The sequence below is a fragment of the Homarus americanus genome, unplaced genomic scaffold (genome assembly GCF_018991925.1).
Source record: "Homarus americanus isolate GMGI-L3 unplaced genomic scaffold, GMGI_Hamer_2.0 scaffold32871, whole genome shotgun sequence".
Classification (NCBI taxonomy): domain Eukaryota; kingdom Metazoa; phylum Arthropoda; class Malacostraca; order Decapoda; family Nephropidae; genus Homarus; species Homarus americanus.
In genome coordinates, this window is record NW_024748870.1 from 66,690 (window position 1) to 83,372 (window position 16,683).

At 37.4% G+C, this 16,683-nt stretch overlaps 2 protein-coding genes across 2 annotated transcripts in view; one reads left to right on the top strand and one right to left on the bottom strand.

Moving 5' to 3' along the window:
- LOC121853197 (iron-sulfur protein NUBPL-like) overlaps positions 1–16,683 on the top strand; it is a gene marked incomplete at its 5' end in the record, with an annotated part of 115,147 nt that overhangs the window by 44,734 nt on the left and 53,730 nt on the right.
- The window catches only part of LOC121853160, a 45,545-nt gene continuing 31,420 nt past the window's right edge, over positions 2,559–16,683 (bottom strand). The window contains exons 4-5 of the mRNA XM_042347121.1: positions 15,546–15,733; positions 2,559–3,290 (exon numbers count right to left, since the gene is read on the bottom strand). Coding sequence (XP_042203055.1) covers positions 3,075–3,290; positions 15,546–15,733 — 404 coding nt within the window. The 3' untranslated portion in view covers positions 2,559–3,074. The remainder of the gene's footprint in view (positions 3,291–15,545; positions 15,734–16,683) is intronic.

Sequence of the window (16,683 nt, forward strand, 5' to 3'; positions counted from 1 at the left end):
ATCATATCTACTATTTTGAAGGACAAGGAACATATTCGTGAGGTAGTAAAAGGATCAGCACCTATAAAGGGAACTATAATAACGAAGAAAAGACAAGGTCCCATTCATGAGATGGAAAAATTACTCGTGATGTGGATGGAAGACCAGATACAAAAGCCTGTACCCTTAAGCCTTCTAACCCTACAGGCTAAGGCAAGAAGCCTTTTCGAAAGCCTGAAGGAGCAGGCAGGAGATGAGTGCGAGCAAACCTTCACAGCAAGTCATGGGTGGTTTAACAGATTTAAGAACCGCTACAGTTTATATAATGTTAAGGTGAGTGGAGAGGCAGCTTGGTGCTGCTGAAGCTTTTAAGGAGGCGCTAGATCGTGTCATCACGGAAGGAAATTATTTGCCTGAGCAAATATTCTATTTGGATGAAACTGGATTACTATGGAAGCGCATGCCAGAACGGATATACATCCACAGAGGGGAAAACAATGCCAGGATTCAAGGCATTCAAGGACCGAATTACACTTCTGTTGGAGGGGAATGTAGCTGGTCTCAAGAAAAAGCCCTTCATGATCAATCATTCAGAGAATCCCAGGGCTTTTAAACATGTCAGCAAGCACACACTGCCAGTGTTTTATCGAAGTAACAAGAAAGCCTGGATGACCCTAGTACTGTTTGAGGATTGGTTCCTGACTTGTTTCATTCCTCGAGCCAATGAGTATTGTCTGCAACAAGGGATTGCATTCAAAAAAATTTTAAGTTTTGGATAATGCTCCGGGACACCCACCACACCTGGACGACATGCACCCTGATGTTAAGGTAGTCTACATTCCACCTAACACTACCTCTATCATCCAACTCATAGATCAAGGTGTTATTGCAGCTTTCAAAGCTAATTATTTAAGTATGACCTTTGCTCAGGCTGTTGCTGCTACTGAAGGTGAGAAAACGCTCAGAGAGTTTTGGAAGGACTACAACATTTTGAAATGTATAAAGAACATTAGTGCAGCATGGGATGAGGTTACAGAACAGTGCATGAATGGAATATGGAAGAAAGTCCTGAAAAGATATGTGAACAGTTTCAGAGGATTTAATGAAGATGAAGTAATTTCTGAGATTAGTAACAAGATAGTGGAGCTGGGTAAACAGTTAGAAATTGATAATGAAGATGTTCAACAATTGGTTGAAAGTGTAACAGAAGACCTAAGTAATGAGGATCTTATCGAACTGGAAGCACAGAAAAATGCAGAGGAAGAAGAGAGTCCAAATGTAGAAGAACCTGCACCCCCAAAAAAATTTCAGTGAAGTAAATGGCAGAGGCATTTGCTACAATTAATAAGGGGATGCAAATGTTTGATGGAATGGATCAAAATGTTGAGCAATTTGCCAAAGTTGACAGAATGGTCCAAGATGCACTTGCTTGCTACAGGGAGATTTATAATAAAAAGAAAAAGCAAACTGTGCAGTCCCCATTGCTGTCTCCTCACACCCCACCAGTGCTGCCTCTTCACTCCCTAAAGATGATCCAATACCTTCAACATGCAAGTATGTTAGCCTGTCTGAAGAAAGCGACATTGATGACCCACCCAGCCCTGTCTCCTCCTCTGCTTCATCCAATTAATGTAGTCTCCATGTTGAATTAAAAAATTATTGGGGCCCCGTGTGCATTCAGATGACTACATTAAAGGTAAGTGCACAGCAACACTGTATCCATTCTTCATTACTTGTACTGAACTGTATTTCATTTTAGATTTTATATGTATTATTTTTTGCATTTCCGACTTATGACCATTCCGACTTACCACCTGGATTTGGGTCCTTAACCCCGTCGTAAGTCGGGGAGCAGCTGTATACATTTCTTTGTACACAAGTAAAAATGTAACCCCCCTGCCCCCCTGGTCAACAAATGTTATTTGCGGATTTGGTGATTCGTGGCCATTTTGAAAACCTAATCCCCACAAATTTGGAGGAGGGCCTTCTGTACTGTAATCTTTCCACATCTCTCATAATCTGAAGAATGAGCTTCAGGCCCCTGTAGTTTCTGTGTTCAAGTATATCCATAATATTCTGTGCCCCTGTAGTTCCTGCATTATATCCATAATATTGTGATTATCTCTTAAACAGTACTGTTACACTCTTGGTTCTTACCCTGTCTCTCGCTCTCAATTTTACTGCACATTTCTCATCTCTCCCTCATCCTTCACTACTTTATTGTACATTTCTCATCTCTTCCTCATCCTTCACTACTTTATTGTACATTTCTCATCTCTCCCTCATCCTTCACTACTTTATTGTACATTTCTCATCTCTTCCTCATCCTTCACTACTTTATTGTACATTTCTCATCTCTCCCTCATCCTTCCGTACTTTATTGTACATTTCTCATCTCTTCCTCATCCTACACTACTTTATTGTACATTTCTCATCTCTCCCTCATCCTTCCGTACTTTATTGTACATTTCTCATCTCTTCCTCATCCTTCACTACTTTATTGTACATTTCTCATCTCTCCCTCATCCTTCCCTACTTTATTGTACATTTCTCATCTCTTCCTCATCCTTCCCTACTTTATTGTACATTTCTTATCTCTCCCTCATTCTTCACTACTTTATTGTACATTTCTCATCTCTCCCTCATTCTTCACTACTTTATTGTACATTTCTCATCTCTTCCTCATCCTTCACTACCTTTTCCCCACAAATTCAGGTCTGCCACTTATCATAATTACACTCATCCTTTTTCCTATTACTGATAACTTAATACAAGCAGGTTCAACCGGTTACCTCTCAAACTAGTCATTATTGGTAGTGTAGGTTAATGTTCCCTCGTTCAGTCTTCAGTTGCATTAATAGATCCAGTGCCAGATAAATTTTATTTGTGAATCTGAATGCAGCTGTCAGGTGCAAATATGCCAGTGAGTGAAGTTGATCCTTCATGAAGTTAGCAGAAATTTCTAAATGTATTTTCAAACATAAAATAAAATATGTCCACTAATTTCTTAGCCTTTGAAACATATATTTCCTGCAAAATATACTGTATCTTTAAGTCGTTTTGACTAAAGTTTTCTGCAGCTAGTGATGACAACTTTACCTGGATGTTCTAACACAATAAGGAATACATTGTACAGTATTACAGCCAATAAGTGATAGAGTACAGTACTTGACAAAGAAGCCATAGTTACCATCATGGAAGAGCTTCAACAGGTCATATTCTTCAAGCAACATGTACAGTTGTATTATGTCCTTATTGTCTTCTTTATCTTCATCAAAATTCTTTATTGCATCAGTCAAGTGAAGACGAACCTAAACAAAGAGAACAAATAAATATTCTAATTCATAATTGTTCTTGGGCATCACCAAAATGAAAGAAAATCATTAAAAAATATTTTAAAGTGAAAATCATCATATATAATGGATTGACATAGTCTGACATGTACAGTACAGTGATATCCCCGTTAGCCGGAACAATTGGTGCAGAGCACTTCCGGAGATGAGAGATTTCCGGCTAACCAGACAACTTCCTCAAACCCCGAAAAATTCCTTATTCCCGGAATTTTTTACGGTTAACAGGAAAAGTTTCTGAGTGTCTAAACTAGACATCTTGCACACACAGACACTAGCCCACTACCCCAGAATGTTTCTGGGTGCTGGGAAAAGTTTTCTGAGAGTCTAAAATACCAGAGTCTGTAAAAGCAGTTCTAATTAAGTTAGAAACTCCATTTCTTAATATACAGAATAAATAAAAAAAATAAAACTACATTATACGGGTGTACGAGGCGCCTCATGAATGAAGTTGTGAGTTATAGCAAGGACTGCCCTGGAGCTGTGGGGGTTAGTTGGTTTCATGTAACTGACCTGACCTGACTCAGTGTCAGGTGGAGGTATGGTGGGGGATTAGTGGTCTCATATTACTGACCTTCTGGTGGAATGTCAGGTTCACCCTTTCTTGGGTGGGGGATTAGTGGGTCTCATGACCTGAAGATGTCTTGAATAAAGACGAAGGCTAAGTTATTTTTGAGGTACAAAGCTGCTCGCAAAACAGTGTGTAAACTTTTATTCACATTCTCTCATTGTGTTAGAGAAATGAATTTGGTGCCATTGCTTATATGGAGATGCATTCCTGATGGCATTAAGGTATTTTTTATCTTTGAGATATTAGGCCCCCCACATAGTAAGGGTTACTCGCGCCAAAATTTGAAACCGAGAAAACCACGTTTAAAGTTTTTCCATTTTAACAAGCATAACTTTGTTGATTTTTGAGATACAGCATTCAGATGTGATGCACTTTGAAGCTAAGGACTGTACTTGGAGATGTTAGGTAGTGCATCATGAAGTAATGTACTGGGTTGTTGAAATGTTGTCTTGAAGCAACAAAACTCCCACCCACTTATGGCTTTTTGTACTTTAATCAATATCAGAGTGTAGATCCCGCCACAACAAAGAGAACCGAGGGAGAGGGAGAGAGGGATTTCGCGCTCATTGGCTGGAGGGGCCATGACGTAGATAGCAGACGCTCACTGCCATTGGCCGAGACAGGGGAGGAGGCTGCGGGCCGGCCGCTGTGATTGGCCGCCCGCTCCTCTCACTCACTCATTGACGGGACGAGAGCACTTGACGACGCAAAAGCCAAGCCCATACTCTCCTGTCTGCCAAAGATCAATGCTACACCCTATTTTCAAAGGGCTTTCAACCTTATTTACAGTCTAGTATGGAGATCTTATCCACTACCAAAGTACAGGTTGACAACCCCTTATCCGAAATTCCAAAAACCAAAAGTTTTTTCGTGGAACATCACATACCATGATTTTTTTTTTTTTTTCCAGCGATTAGCCCACCTGGGCACAGGTCACTGACCCACATCGGGGCCTAGGGAGCAAAAATGTAATACTGTACTACTACTACTAATAATAATAATAAGAATAAGAATAATAATATTAATAATAATAATAACAACAATGAACATCAATAATATTAATAATCCATATTAAATAAAATTTATAATAAAAAGTACACAATTAAAAATAAAATAAGAAAATAATAACAATAATAATAATAATAATAATAATAATAATAATAATAATAATAAAAATAATAATAAAATATTTATATAAAAAAAATAATAATAATACTGTAATAGTAATAATAATAATAATAAAGAACCATAAAGAAAAGATCAAATGTGAGAAACACGACCTAGACCTGACGCTACCTGCGCTTGACCCATGCCAGGCAGCGGGTGTAAGGCGTTACTTGTGTCTCAGTGTTGCTACCAGTCACACCTGCGTCTGCTGCTCTCTTATACAGTATTTTGTGTGATTTTGATTAATTTCACTGTGAAAATGTCAAAAAGAGCGACAGATACCCCTGTGGGTAACAGTGAGAAGAAAAGAAAGCATCTCTCATTATTGACAGCACGGAAAGTGGAGTTGTTACAGAAACTTGATCGTGGTGGGCTAATACCCGTAAAAAAAAACAACCATTCTGAAATCCGAAACACATCTGACCCCAAGGTTTTCGGATAAGGGGTTGTCAGCCTGTAAAAAGCTAGGCCGAAAATAGTGGTTTCCAATAAAAAATGAGTTTTGCCCAGGGTGGTCTGAGTTGGCCTTACACTGATGGGTACAGGTAATAATAAGCACAGATTCTTATAGTAATGTATTTTTTCTAATTAGTACATAAAAAATAAACAATATTGTATCATGAATGAAAAATGAGAGGCAGGAGTCGATGATGCCAAGCACTGGGTGAGAGGTGACCCTTCGTGGGGGTGGGTGTTCGCACGGCCACTTTCTCCCCACACCACCACAACATATTTTAAAGTGTTATGTAACGTAATGTTGAAGGGATACAACGTTGTTCATTTATATTATACTTACACTCAATTTTGTGGATAGCTGTTCACTCGCATCTCGCAGTGTTACCAAACAAAAATGATAGACATCACCTCACCACAATCTTCCTCACCATCACCACTACTTCTATTATCACCACCTGAATCATAATTTCAGTGATGCAGAGATGGATTAGCTTGAGCCAGAGCAGAGCCATATGATATTCACTGCCTCTCCTTCCTTCTCATGATACAATATTGTTCATTCATTAATTAATAAAGATACATTACTGTAATAATCTGTGTTTATTAATACCTGAATCCTTCTCATATGTCATCAGGAATGCATCTTCATATACAGTTGTACCCCACTTAACGCGGTCAATAGAACCCAGAGGGTCCCGTGTTAAGTGAAATCCGCGTTAAGTGAACAACAGAACACATGAGATTAATTCCAATAGAAACCAGCCCGACCCCCAAACTCCACTTTTTGAAGACACATACCTATGTTGTAGTAAAAATAACATCTTAATTTTATGATGGTACATGCACACAATTAATACTTAAGAGAAATAGAGAAATACAGTCGCCAAGTTAATGTCCATTCAAATAATGGACTCAACTCCCTCCCCCTCTCACACTACACTGCCGGCTCTTCCCTCTCTGAGAAATTTTTGGGGAAAACCACTAAATTTTAATAAATAATACCTCAAACTAAAGTTAGGATAATACAATTGACATTGCTGGATTCCTTGTAAGACCAGGAATATTTTGAATATAAATGTCATATATTTTGCACAAAAGATAACATAGTTACTCAGAGAAAAAATTTTATCTAAAATTTGTATGTCTAATGCAAAATATATGATGTTTATATTCAAAATGATCACCAAATTATAAGAATTCCAGCAATGTAAATTATATTCTGACCGGGTAATTTGTATGAATTTTATGAGCTAAAACAAATATCTTCAGTTAATAAAAAAAAAAATAATCTTCACGACACTATCTGTCAATCAAAGTACCCCACCTTGCCTCCCCCCTCTTCCAACCGCGCGGTCAGTCCCAACCCTCCCCCCCACCCCCCCCAATCCTCCCTTCAAGAGATGTGGGGTGAAAAAAATAAATTTTAACATTTTGTATTAAATAATACCTCAGATTAAAGTTAGGATAATATAATTGACATTGCTGGATTCCTTGTAAGACCAGGAATATTTTGAATATAAATGTCATATATTTTGCACAAAAGATAACATATTTACTCAGAAAACATTTTATCTAAAATTTGTATGTCTAATGCAAAATATATGATGTTTATATTCAAAATGATCATCAAATTATAAGAATTCCAGCAATGTAAATTATATTCTGACCGGGTAATTTGTATGAATTTTATGAGCTAAAACAAATATCTTCAGTTAATAAAAAAAAAAAAATATTCTTCACAGGGTAACAGATGGTCGGTCGGTCCCTCCCTCCCCCCCACCCCCCACCAACCGTCCCAAGGAGATGTGTGGGAAAACCAGAATACTTAACTTTTTTGTAATAAATAATACCTCAAACTAAAGTTAGGATAATATAATTGACATTGCTGGATTCCTTGTAAGACCAGGAATATTTTGAATATAAATGTCATATATTTTGCACAAAAGATAACATAGTTACTCAGAGAAAAATTTTTATCTAAAATTTGTATGTCTAATGCAAAATATATGATGTTTATATTCAAAATGATCACCAAATTATAAGAATTCCAGCAATGTAAATTATATTCTGGCCGGGTAATTTGTATGAATTTTATGAGCTAAAACAGGCAGTCAGGCAGGGTGGCGGGTGGGGCAAATCTAAAAATAGCGTCTGGAGCCGGACACTCACAGCGTATATGTGGAAAAAATCTGTGTTAAGTGAAAGTTCAGCTCTGGCGAGGCACCGCGTATATGATAAAACGCGTTAAGTGAAACCGCGTTAGGCGGGGTAATACTGTATATAGTGACAGTTCATTAAACACAATTTAGTTTTATAAAATATATTACATTATATATTAATAAAATATATACTACAGTGAACCCTCACTTTACGCGGTCAATTGAACCCACGGCGGCCCGCGTAAAGCGAGAAACGAGTAAAGTGAACAACATAACATATGGGATTAAATGAAATAGAGACCGGCTGACCCCCAAACTCCACTTTTTCCAACACAATACCTTTGTTCTAGTAAAAATAACATCATAATTTTATGATGGTACATGCACACAATTAATACTTAAGAGAAATAGAGAAATACAGTCGCCAGGTTAATGTCCATTCAAATAATGGACTCAACTCCCTCCCCCTCTTCTCACACTACACTCGCTGGCTCTTCCCTCTGAGAAATGTTTGGGGGAAAACACTATATTTTAAGGTATAGTAATAAATAATACCTCAAACTAAAGTTAGGATAATATAATTGACATTGCTGGATTCCTTGTAAGACCAGGAATATTTTGAATATAAATGTCATATATTTTGCACAAAAGATAGCATATTTACTCAAGAGTAAACAAAATACTTACATTAGATCTAAAATTTGTATGTCTAATGCAAAATCTATGATGTTTATATTCAAAATGATCATCAAATTGTAAGAATTCCAGCAATGTAAATTATATTCTGGCTGGGTAATTTGTATGAATTTTATGAGCTAAAACAAATATCTTCAATAAATAAACAAAATATACTTACCGAAATACTATCTGTCAATTAAAATACCCCACCTCCCCCCCTCTTCCCACCTGCTCCCTGGGTCCCTCCCTCCCTCCCTACCCCTCACCCCCACCTTCCCTCCCTACCAGAGAAATGATTGGGTTATAACAATATATTTACATTTTTAGTAATAAATAATACCTCAGACTAAAGTTAGGATAATATAATTGACATTGCTGGATTCCTTGCAAGACCAGGAATATTTTGAACATACACATCATATATTTTGCACAAAAGATAACATATTTGCTCTGAGTAAACAAAATACTTGCATTAGATCTAAAATTTGAATGTCTAATGCAAAATCTATGATGCTTATATTCAAAATGATCATCAAATTGTAAGAATTCCAGCAATGTAAATTATATTCTGGCCGGATAATTTGTATGAATTTTATGAGCTAAATAAAAAAATTATATTTCACCCGCGTATATGAGTAAATGCACCGCGTAAAGTGGGAATTCCGGTTCTGGCAGGGTACCGCGTAAATGTAGAAACGCGTAAAGTGAAACCGAGTAAAGCGAGGGTTCACTGTACTGTGTTGCCTTTAATGGGGATACAGTACAGTGGTCTAATATGATTTGATATAGGCCTAATGAAAGCTATTAGGTACGTGAGATGACAATTAATAGGGGTGGGGAGGACTGGCCATTGCCATGATCACAGGATTTTATTTGATTTTTTTCCTTTTTTAACAGGATTAGCTCACCCGGCCACAGGTCATCGACCCACAACGGGGCCTTGGGGGGAGGGGGGGACAAATAAGAGTAAAAAGAAATTAACAATAGAAAAGGAAAAGCTTATATTAATCTGGTGGCAAAAATTTCCACATTAATTACCTGAGTGAATTATACCAACAGAATAGGAATTATATTATTGTAAGATACTGTACAAAACTACAACTGGGTGACAGGTGGTGGTGGATGTGACAAGTGGTGGAGGTGACAGGTGGTGGTGGTGACAGGTGGTGGAGGTGACAGGTGGTGGAGGTGACAGGTGGTGGTGGTGACAGGTGGTGGAGGTGACAGGTGGTGGAGGTGACAGGTGGTGGAGGTGACAGGTGGTGGAGGTGACAGGTGGTGGAGGTGACAGGAGGTGACAGGTGGTGGAGGTGACAGGTGGTGGTGACAGGTGGTGGTGGAGGTGACAGGTGGTGGTGGAGGTGACAGGTGGTGGAGGTGACAGGTGGTGGTGGTGACAGGTGGTGGAGGTGACAGGTGGTGGAGGTGACAGGTGGTGGAGGTGACAGGTGGTGGAGGTGACAGGTGGTGGAGGTGACAGGTGGTGGAGATGACATGTGGTGGAGATGGCAGGTGGTGGATTCCTACTTATCATTACTCCTAAATCTTTCTCGCAGTCGGAATTCTCAATAACATTGTTGTTCATCTGGTATCTGGTTTCACTGTTTACATCTCCTATACTGAGTACTTTACATTTGTCCACGTTGAATTTCATCTGCCATTTAGATCGTAGTTTTGCGGAGTCCTCGTCAGATTTAATAACACGCCCTATTTTAGTGTCATCAGCAAATTTACTTACTGTATGCTGCTGTCTACGCCGATACCCATGTCGTTTATGTATATAATAAATGATAATGGTCCAAGTACTGAACCTTGGGGAACTCCACTAATGACGTTGCTCCAATCGGATTTAGTGCCGTTAATGCTCAATCATTGTTTCCTGTCCTGTAACCACGCACTAATCCATTTTAGAATATCTCCTTTAATGCCATGAGCCTCCACTTTTCTTATTAGTCTTTCGTGAGGGACTCTGTCGAAGGCTTTGCTTAAGTCGAAATATACCACATCATAATTGTGCTCCTCGTCCACTGATTCGAAAATAGATGAAAAGAATGTTAATAGATTAGTTAGACATGAATGCCCGCTTGTGAAGCCATGTTGGGAATCATTGATCAACTTGTGCTTCTCCAGGTGATTTTGAATACCGTATATACCCGTGTATAGCACGAGTTCTTAAGACCAAATTTTTGGGCAAAAAGTTGGGGGTCGACCTCTATACGGGTAATAGTTTCGTTAGGTTGAAAAATATTTACCAGTAACTACCAGTAAACAATGGAAACGATGCACCAACGCACCACCCGCTGTGAGTGTCGGTACAGTTGCCAGGGCAGATCTCTTGCGTCATCATAGCAAGCCCAAAGTAGCCAAATGCATGGTATGGTATGCACAGGAGTATGTAGAACATAAAGTATTCATTTTTAAAAGTTTATTTATAGATACATAAATTTTTGTTAATTAAATTTGAAACATCAATATGATGTGAGTCAGGTCATCTACACACAGTTGCCAGTTTCAAAATTTTCCTTTTAAAATTTTAAGTTACCGAGTATTTCTTTTCCCAATTCGTTTTACAATACTGTAGGTAAAACAGTATACTATTGTGCAAACCCCACAGAAAAAAATTAACAAATGGAGACACCAAAAATGTAAAAAAAAAAAATGCTGTCTGACTTGCAACACTGTTGGTAGGGTCAGGTGGTTCTAACGGTACCTGCCAGGACCCGGTAATCAAATTTATAACAATATCTAACCTCAATTACTGTAGTTTATCTGATGTAGGCAATATGAAGTAAAAAATACCAGTTAAAGTGAGAAATTGGAAGAGAATAAACAAGAAAGATGTTGGGCTATTTTTGGTAGGGCTGAGGGAGAGAGTACCAGATGTTTGGTCTTTTTTGGCGGGAGAGTCACGCAAATATCCGTACTAGTATTTGTTTGGTGTCTTCTGTATTTTTAAAAATGAATACTTGTAAATTAAAAGTACCGTAACATTGTATTATATAAAAACTTGTCATATTTCTGGAAAATAAGAAGCAAGAAAATAAGAATACACCGGTAAACACAATTTCAACGTACGCTAAAATTAAAAGCTGCTTAAGAAGGGCCGATGCAAACACAAAGCCTTCGCGACCAGGGCTCTGCCGTATCAGTTAGACGGTACACGTGTTTTTCGAATCGTTTTCAGTTAAAAAACTTTTACATCACAAGTGAATTAGGATAGAATATTATTGTAATATAACAGTTTTTAACTGAAAACCATTCGAAAACCGATTACGGTAACATCTTTTGAACGAAAGAAAGCGAGTCATTGTTTTTGTCACGATTTTATCCCACTTTCCACTATAATACGTACGTCATTTCAGGAAAAATATTACATTTCCATATTCTCAGAAATAAATAGTAGTTTTGCTGAAACGTGATGTATTTCAATGTAAATTAGGATAGACTACATGCAGAAAACAAAAGACTTTACCTAACCTTCCGATGTTCAAGAGATGTTACTCGTATTTTTAATAGTTTTCGGTTAAAATACTGTTATATTAGTGATATTCTATTCATACTGTGGTTGATATAATACCTTCACGGAAATGTAATATTTTTTGCTGAAATGACATACGTATTACAGTGGAAAGTGGGATAAAATTGTGATGAAAACAATGACTTTCGCTTTGTTTCGTTCAAAAGATGTTACCGTAATCACTTTTCGAATGGTTTAGTTAAAAAACTGTTGTATTGTATTACAATAATATCCTAATTGACTTGAATAAATATTACGATACCATATTTCTGAATATTTTCATTAAAATCCACCAAAATCATTTTCTTTGTCATCGTCTGCAGCACCAAACAGCTTCTCCCAGTCCTCTCCTTGAACAGGGCTAGAGGGTACACGTGTTTTTCGAATCGTTTTCAGTTAAAAAACTGTTACATCACACGTATATTTTACCTAAACTGCGCCTGAATAAATATATTCTTGGAAATAAATAGTAGTTTTGCTGAAACATGATGTATTTCAATGTAAAATAGGATAAAATACATGTCGAAAACAAAAGACTTTACCTAAGCTTCCGATGTTCTCGAGATGTTATTCGTTTTTTTAATAGTTTTCGGTTAAAATTCTGTTATATTACAATGATATTCTATTCATACTGTGCTTGATATAATACATTCACGGAAATGTAATATTTTTTGCTGAAATGACGTATGTATTACAGTGGAAAGTGGGATAAAATCGTGACGAAAACAAAGACTTTGGCTTTCTTTCGTTCAAAAGATGTTACCGTAATCACTTTTCGAATGGTTTAGTTAAAAAACTGTTGTATTACAATAATATTCCCTCCTAATTGACTTGAATAAATACTTGAATGGAAATATACAATACTTTTGTTGAAACTACCCGCGTTTCAGTGTAAAGTGTCGTTATAATAAATGGTAAACAAGTTTATAGGACGTAGTGTTTCTCTGAAGGTTTTGTTGTTCCTTTACCCTCAAAAACTTGGGTCGACCTATAAACGAGGAATATCATAAATTAACGATTTCTTGATCATAAAATCGGGGTCGACCTATATACGAAGGGGGGTTATAGACGAGTATATACGGTAGTTTGAAATGATTGTTTCCAGTAATTTGCCTACAATTGATGTTAGACTGATTGGGCGGTAGTTAGAGGATAGTGATCTATCTCCCTTCTTGAAAATCAGTATTAGTTCTTCCTTACATTCCTTTAATACTCTGGTAAATATATCATCGGGACTTGGTGACTTCATAAGCTTTAGCTTATCTATTTGCTTACTAACATCGTTACTAGTCACTACTATCTCGCTTAATCTACTTTCTTCACTATCTCTGTATATAGTTGATGCCTCGGGTATCATGTTTAAATTTTCGGTGGTGAAAACCTTTGAAAAATATTTATTCAGATTATTGCTCATTTCTCCGTCGTTATCAGTTAGCTCGCCAGTATCTGACTGTATTGGTCCAACCTTTTCTCGTGTTATAGTTTGATACATTTGATGGAATCCCTTGGGGTCTGACTTTGCCTCCCTTACTGCCTTCAGTTCATTATTCCTCTTTGATTTTTTTACCTCGGTCTTAACCCTCCTGGCCAATACCTTATTATAATCTCGGAGGTAAACTTCACCATGATTTATTCTCCTACCTATAGCCTTCCTTTGTCCAACAATATTCTTTAAATAATTATTTATCCATTTAGGGTCAATGTTGTTTGATCTGAGTTTTCTGTATGGTATGTTCTGCCTTTGTGCATTAAGTAACTCATTACTTAAATTGTTGTGGCACTCGGCAACCTCAGATCTCGTGATCAGGTCATCCCCAACCGTCAGGTCTCCAGGTAAGGTGAGGTCGCCCTTTGTGGGTACACTGTGTGAGGTCACCTCATGCGAGGTCATGTAATTCACCCCCAAGCGTGATACACTTTCTCTCGGCTGCCTCTTCAATCTATCAAATTTGCCCTTCTGAAATCTGGGATCTTGGATGGAATTTTCCTTGCAGCTGCCGTGAAATTCTAATTGGAATATTATTTCTTTGTGATCGCTGTTCGCAAGTTCGTTCCCTACCTCGACATTACTAATGAGGTTTTTCTGTTTGACAGAACTAAATCGAGTATATTATTACCTCGGGTGGGTTCGGGTATATGTTGACTTAGGAAACAGTCCTGGATCGTTTAATGAAAATCCTCTGATTTTGAGTTACCCGTAAGGTCAATCCAATCTATTTGGCTAAAGTTAAAGTCGCCTACCATACAGACTTTGCTATGTATGGAAGCCCTACACATTTCATCCCAAATAAGTCACTCATTAACTCTTATCAAGATTGGGAGGTCTATATAATACTCCTGTGATTAATTTTTCCCAACCATCGATTAATTCTATCCAAATTGTTTCTGTATTCCGCTCAGTTTTTATTTCCTAATTTATTTCACACTTCAGATTATCACTGACATAGATTGCTACTCCGCCGCCTTTCCTAATCTGCCTATCGTTATGGAATAATTTGTAACCTGCAATTTGGTATTCGACAGGTAACTCACATGAGTCTAGGTTTATCCATGTCTCGATGACTGCTATTATATCGATTTTTTCGGTACATACCAACGCCTTGATTTCGTCCATTTTGTTTCTCATACTTCTACTGTTTGCACAGTAGACATTTATGTTAATCGTGTTCTGAGTCCTCTCTTTGACGCTTTTAGGTTTTAACTCCCTGCCTAATTTAGTTTTGTCATCATTCCTCGCACTATTTCCCTGTAACCTTTCACTTTGTTCACCCACTCCCACTGCAGTCTCCTCCACCCCTGTGCTCATATGTTCTCCTAGCAATTTAAAGACTTCGAAATCTTTTGAACTGCCCTCTCGAGAGAGCCATCCCATCCCTAGACAGATGAACCCCATCCCTCGCATAAGGGTCCCTTCTGCCGTAGAAGTTGTCCCAGTTGTCAATGAATGGGATTGACATTGACTTGCAATATTTGTCAAGACGGCCGTTGACACCAACTGCCCTTGACAACCATTCAGTGTAATGTATAGTGTACGGTGTACAGTGTAATGTATCAAATACAGTGTAGTGTACAGTATAATGTATAGTGTACAGTGTAATGCATAGTATACAGTGCAATGTATAGTGTACAATACAGTGTAAAATAAGTAAATTAGAAATAAACCTCCATCTTCCACCTCTACTACTACCAACAGCACCATCACCAAGTTTGTTATCTGTAGTATTCTACATCCAATATGTACAAGAATTATACTGTAGGTTAGTGATTCAAAAGTGTTCATTTACTTTTGCTACCATGTGGGAGATCTGGACTATTACATGTTAATCTGGACTCAATCCGGGTTAATAAAAATTAGTCCGAAGTGTTTTGCCAGTCTAGAGAAAGCATAAATCTGGATTAATGAGTCCAGATTAACCTGACTTTTCTGCATTTTTTTTATATTTATTTAATTGGTGTAGGATCATTTTGCCTGTTAAATGTCTGTGTTGGACAGGGTAGGAATGTAAGATCCTATTGTAACCCATGATAAATGGGGCCCCAGTTACATTATTTCAACATTGATGTTGGGGTTTTCAGCAATGCAACCCTATCGTAAATAGGGGGATACCTGTACTGTACTGTACAGACACTACTTGAGAAAGATTAATATGTTATCAACTGAAACAAACCTGACGTGTATGAGGCACCGGATCCAAAAGTTTATTTGTTCTGATGTGCGCTCTAATTCCTTCAGTGATTTGTGCCAGCAGCCTCATGTGTTCTTTGTCTCTCATCTTTTTGGTAAGAAGTTCTTCAGCTTTTTGACAAGCCACTCTATACACAATCTTCTGATCATGTAGAGACAGTGGCTTGACTCCTGTGAAATAAAACATCAATAAAGTCAAAGGAAAATATAAGTTATTCTAGGTAAGAAGCCAACATAAATAAGAGATTGTGCAATATTTTTGTCACAATATATATGTCCCAAAAAGTAAAGCGATAACTGTAAATAAACAGTGGTCCCTCGATTAACGAACACAATTGGTTCCACAGAGTTGGTTGTTAACCGAAAATTTTGTTAACTGAATCTATTTTTTCAATGGGATATTGGGTAATTGGTTCTTCCTCACAGAAAAAGTATACATACAAAGTACTGTATACCGGTAATAGAATTAACTAAACATTAAATATAAACTAAATACAGTACAGTTGTACCCCACTTAACGCGGTCAATTGAACCCAGAGGGTCCCGCGTTAAGTGAAAACCGCGTTAAGTGAATAACAGAACATATGGGATTAATTCCAATAGAACCCAGCCCGACCCCCAAACTCCACTTTTTGACGACAAATAACTATGTTGTAGTAAAAATAACATCTTAATTTTATGATGGTACATGCACACAATTAATACTTAAGAGAAATAGAGAAATACAGTCGCCAAGTTAATGTCCATTCAAATAATGGACTCAACTCCCTCCCCCTCTTCTCACACTACACTCACTGGCTCTTCCCTCTGAGAAATTTTTTGGGGAAAACCAGGTATAGTAATAAATAATTCCTCAAACTAAAGTTAGGATAATATAATTGACATTGCTGGATTCCTTGTAAGACCAGGAATATTTTGAATATAAATGTCATATATTTTGGACAAAAGATAACATAATTACCTAGAGAACAATTTTTATCTAAAAATTGTATGTTTAATGCAAAATATATGTTGTTTATATTCAAAATGATCACCAAATTATAAGAATTCCAGCAATGTAAATTATATTCTGACCGGTAATTTGTATGAATTTTATGAGCTAAAACAAATATCTTCAGTTA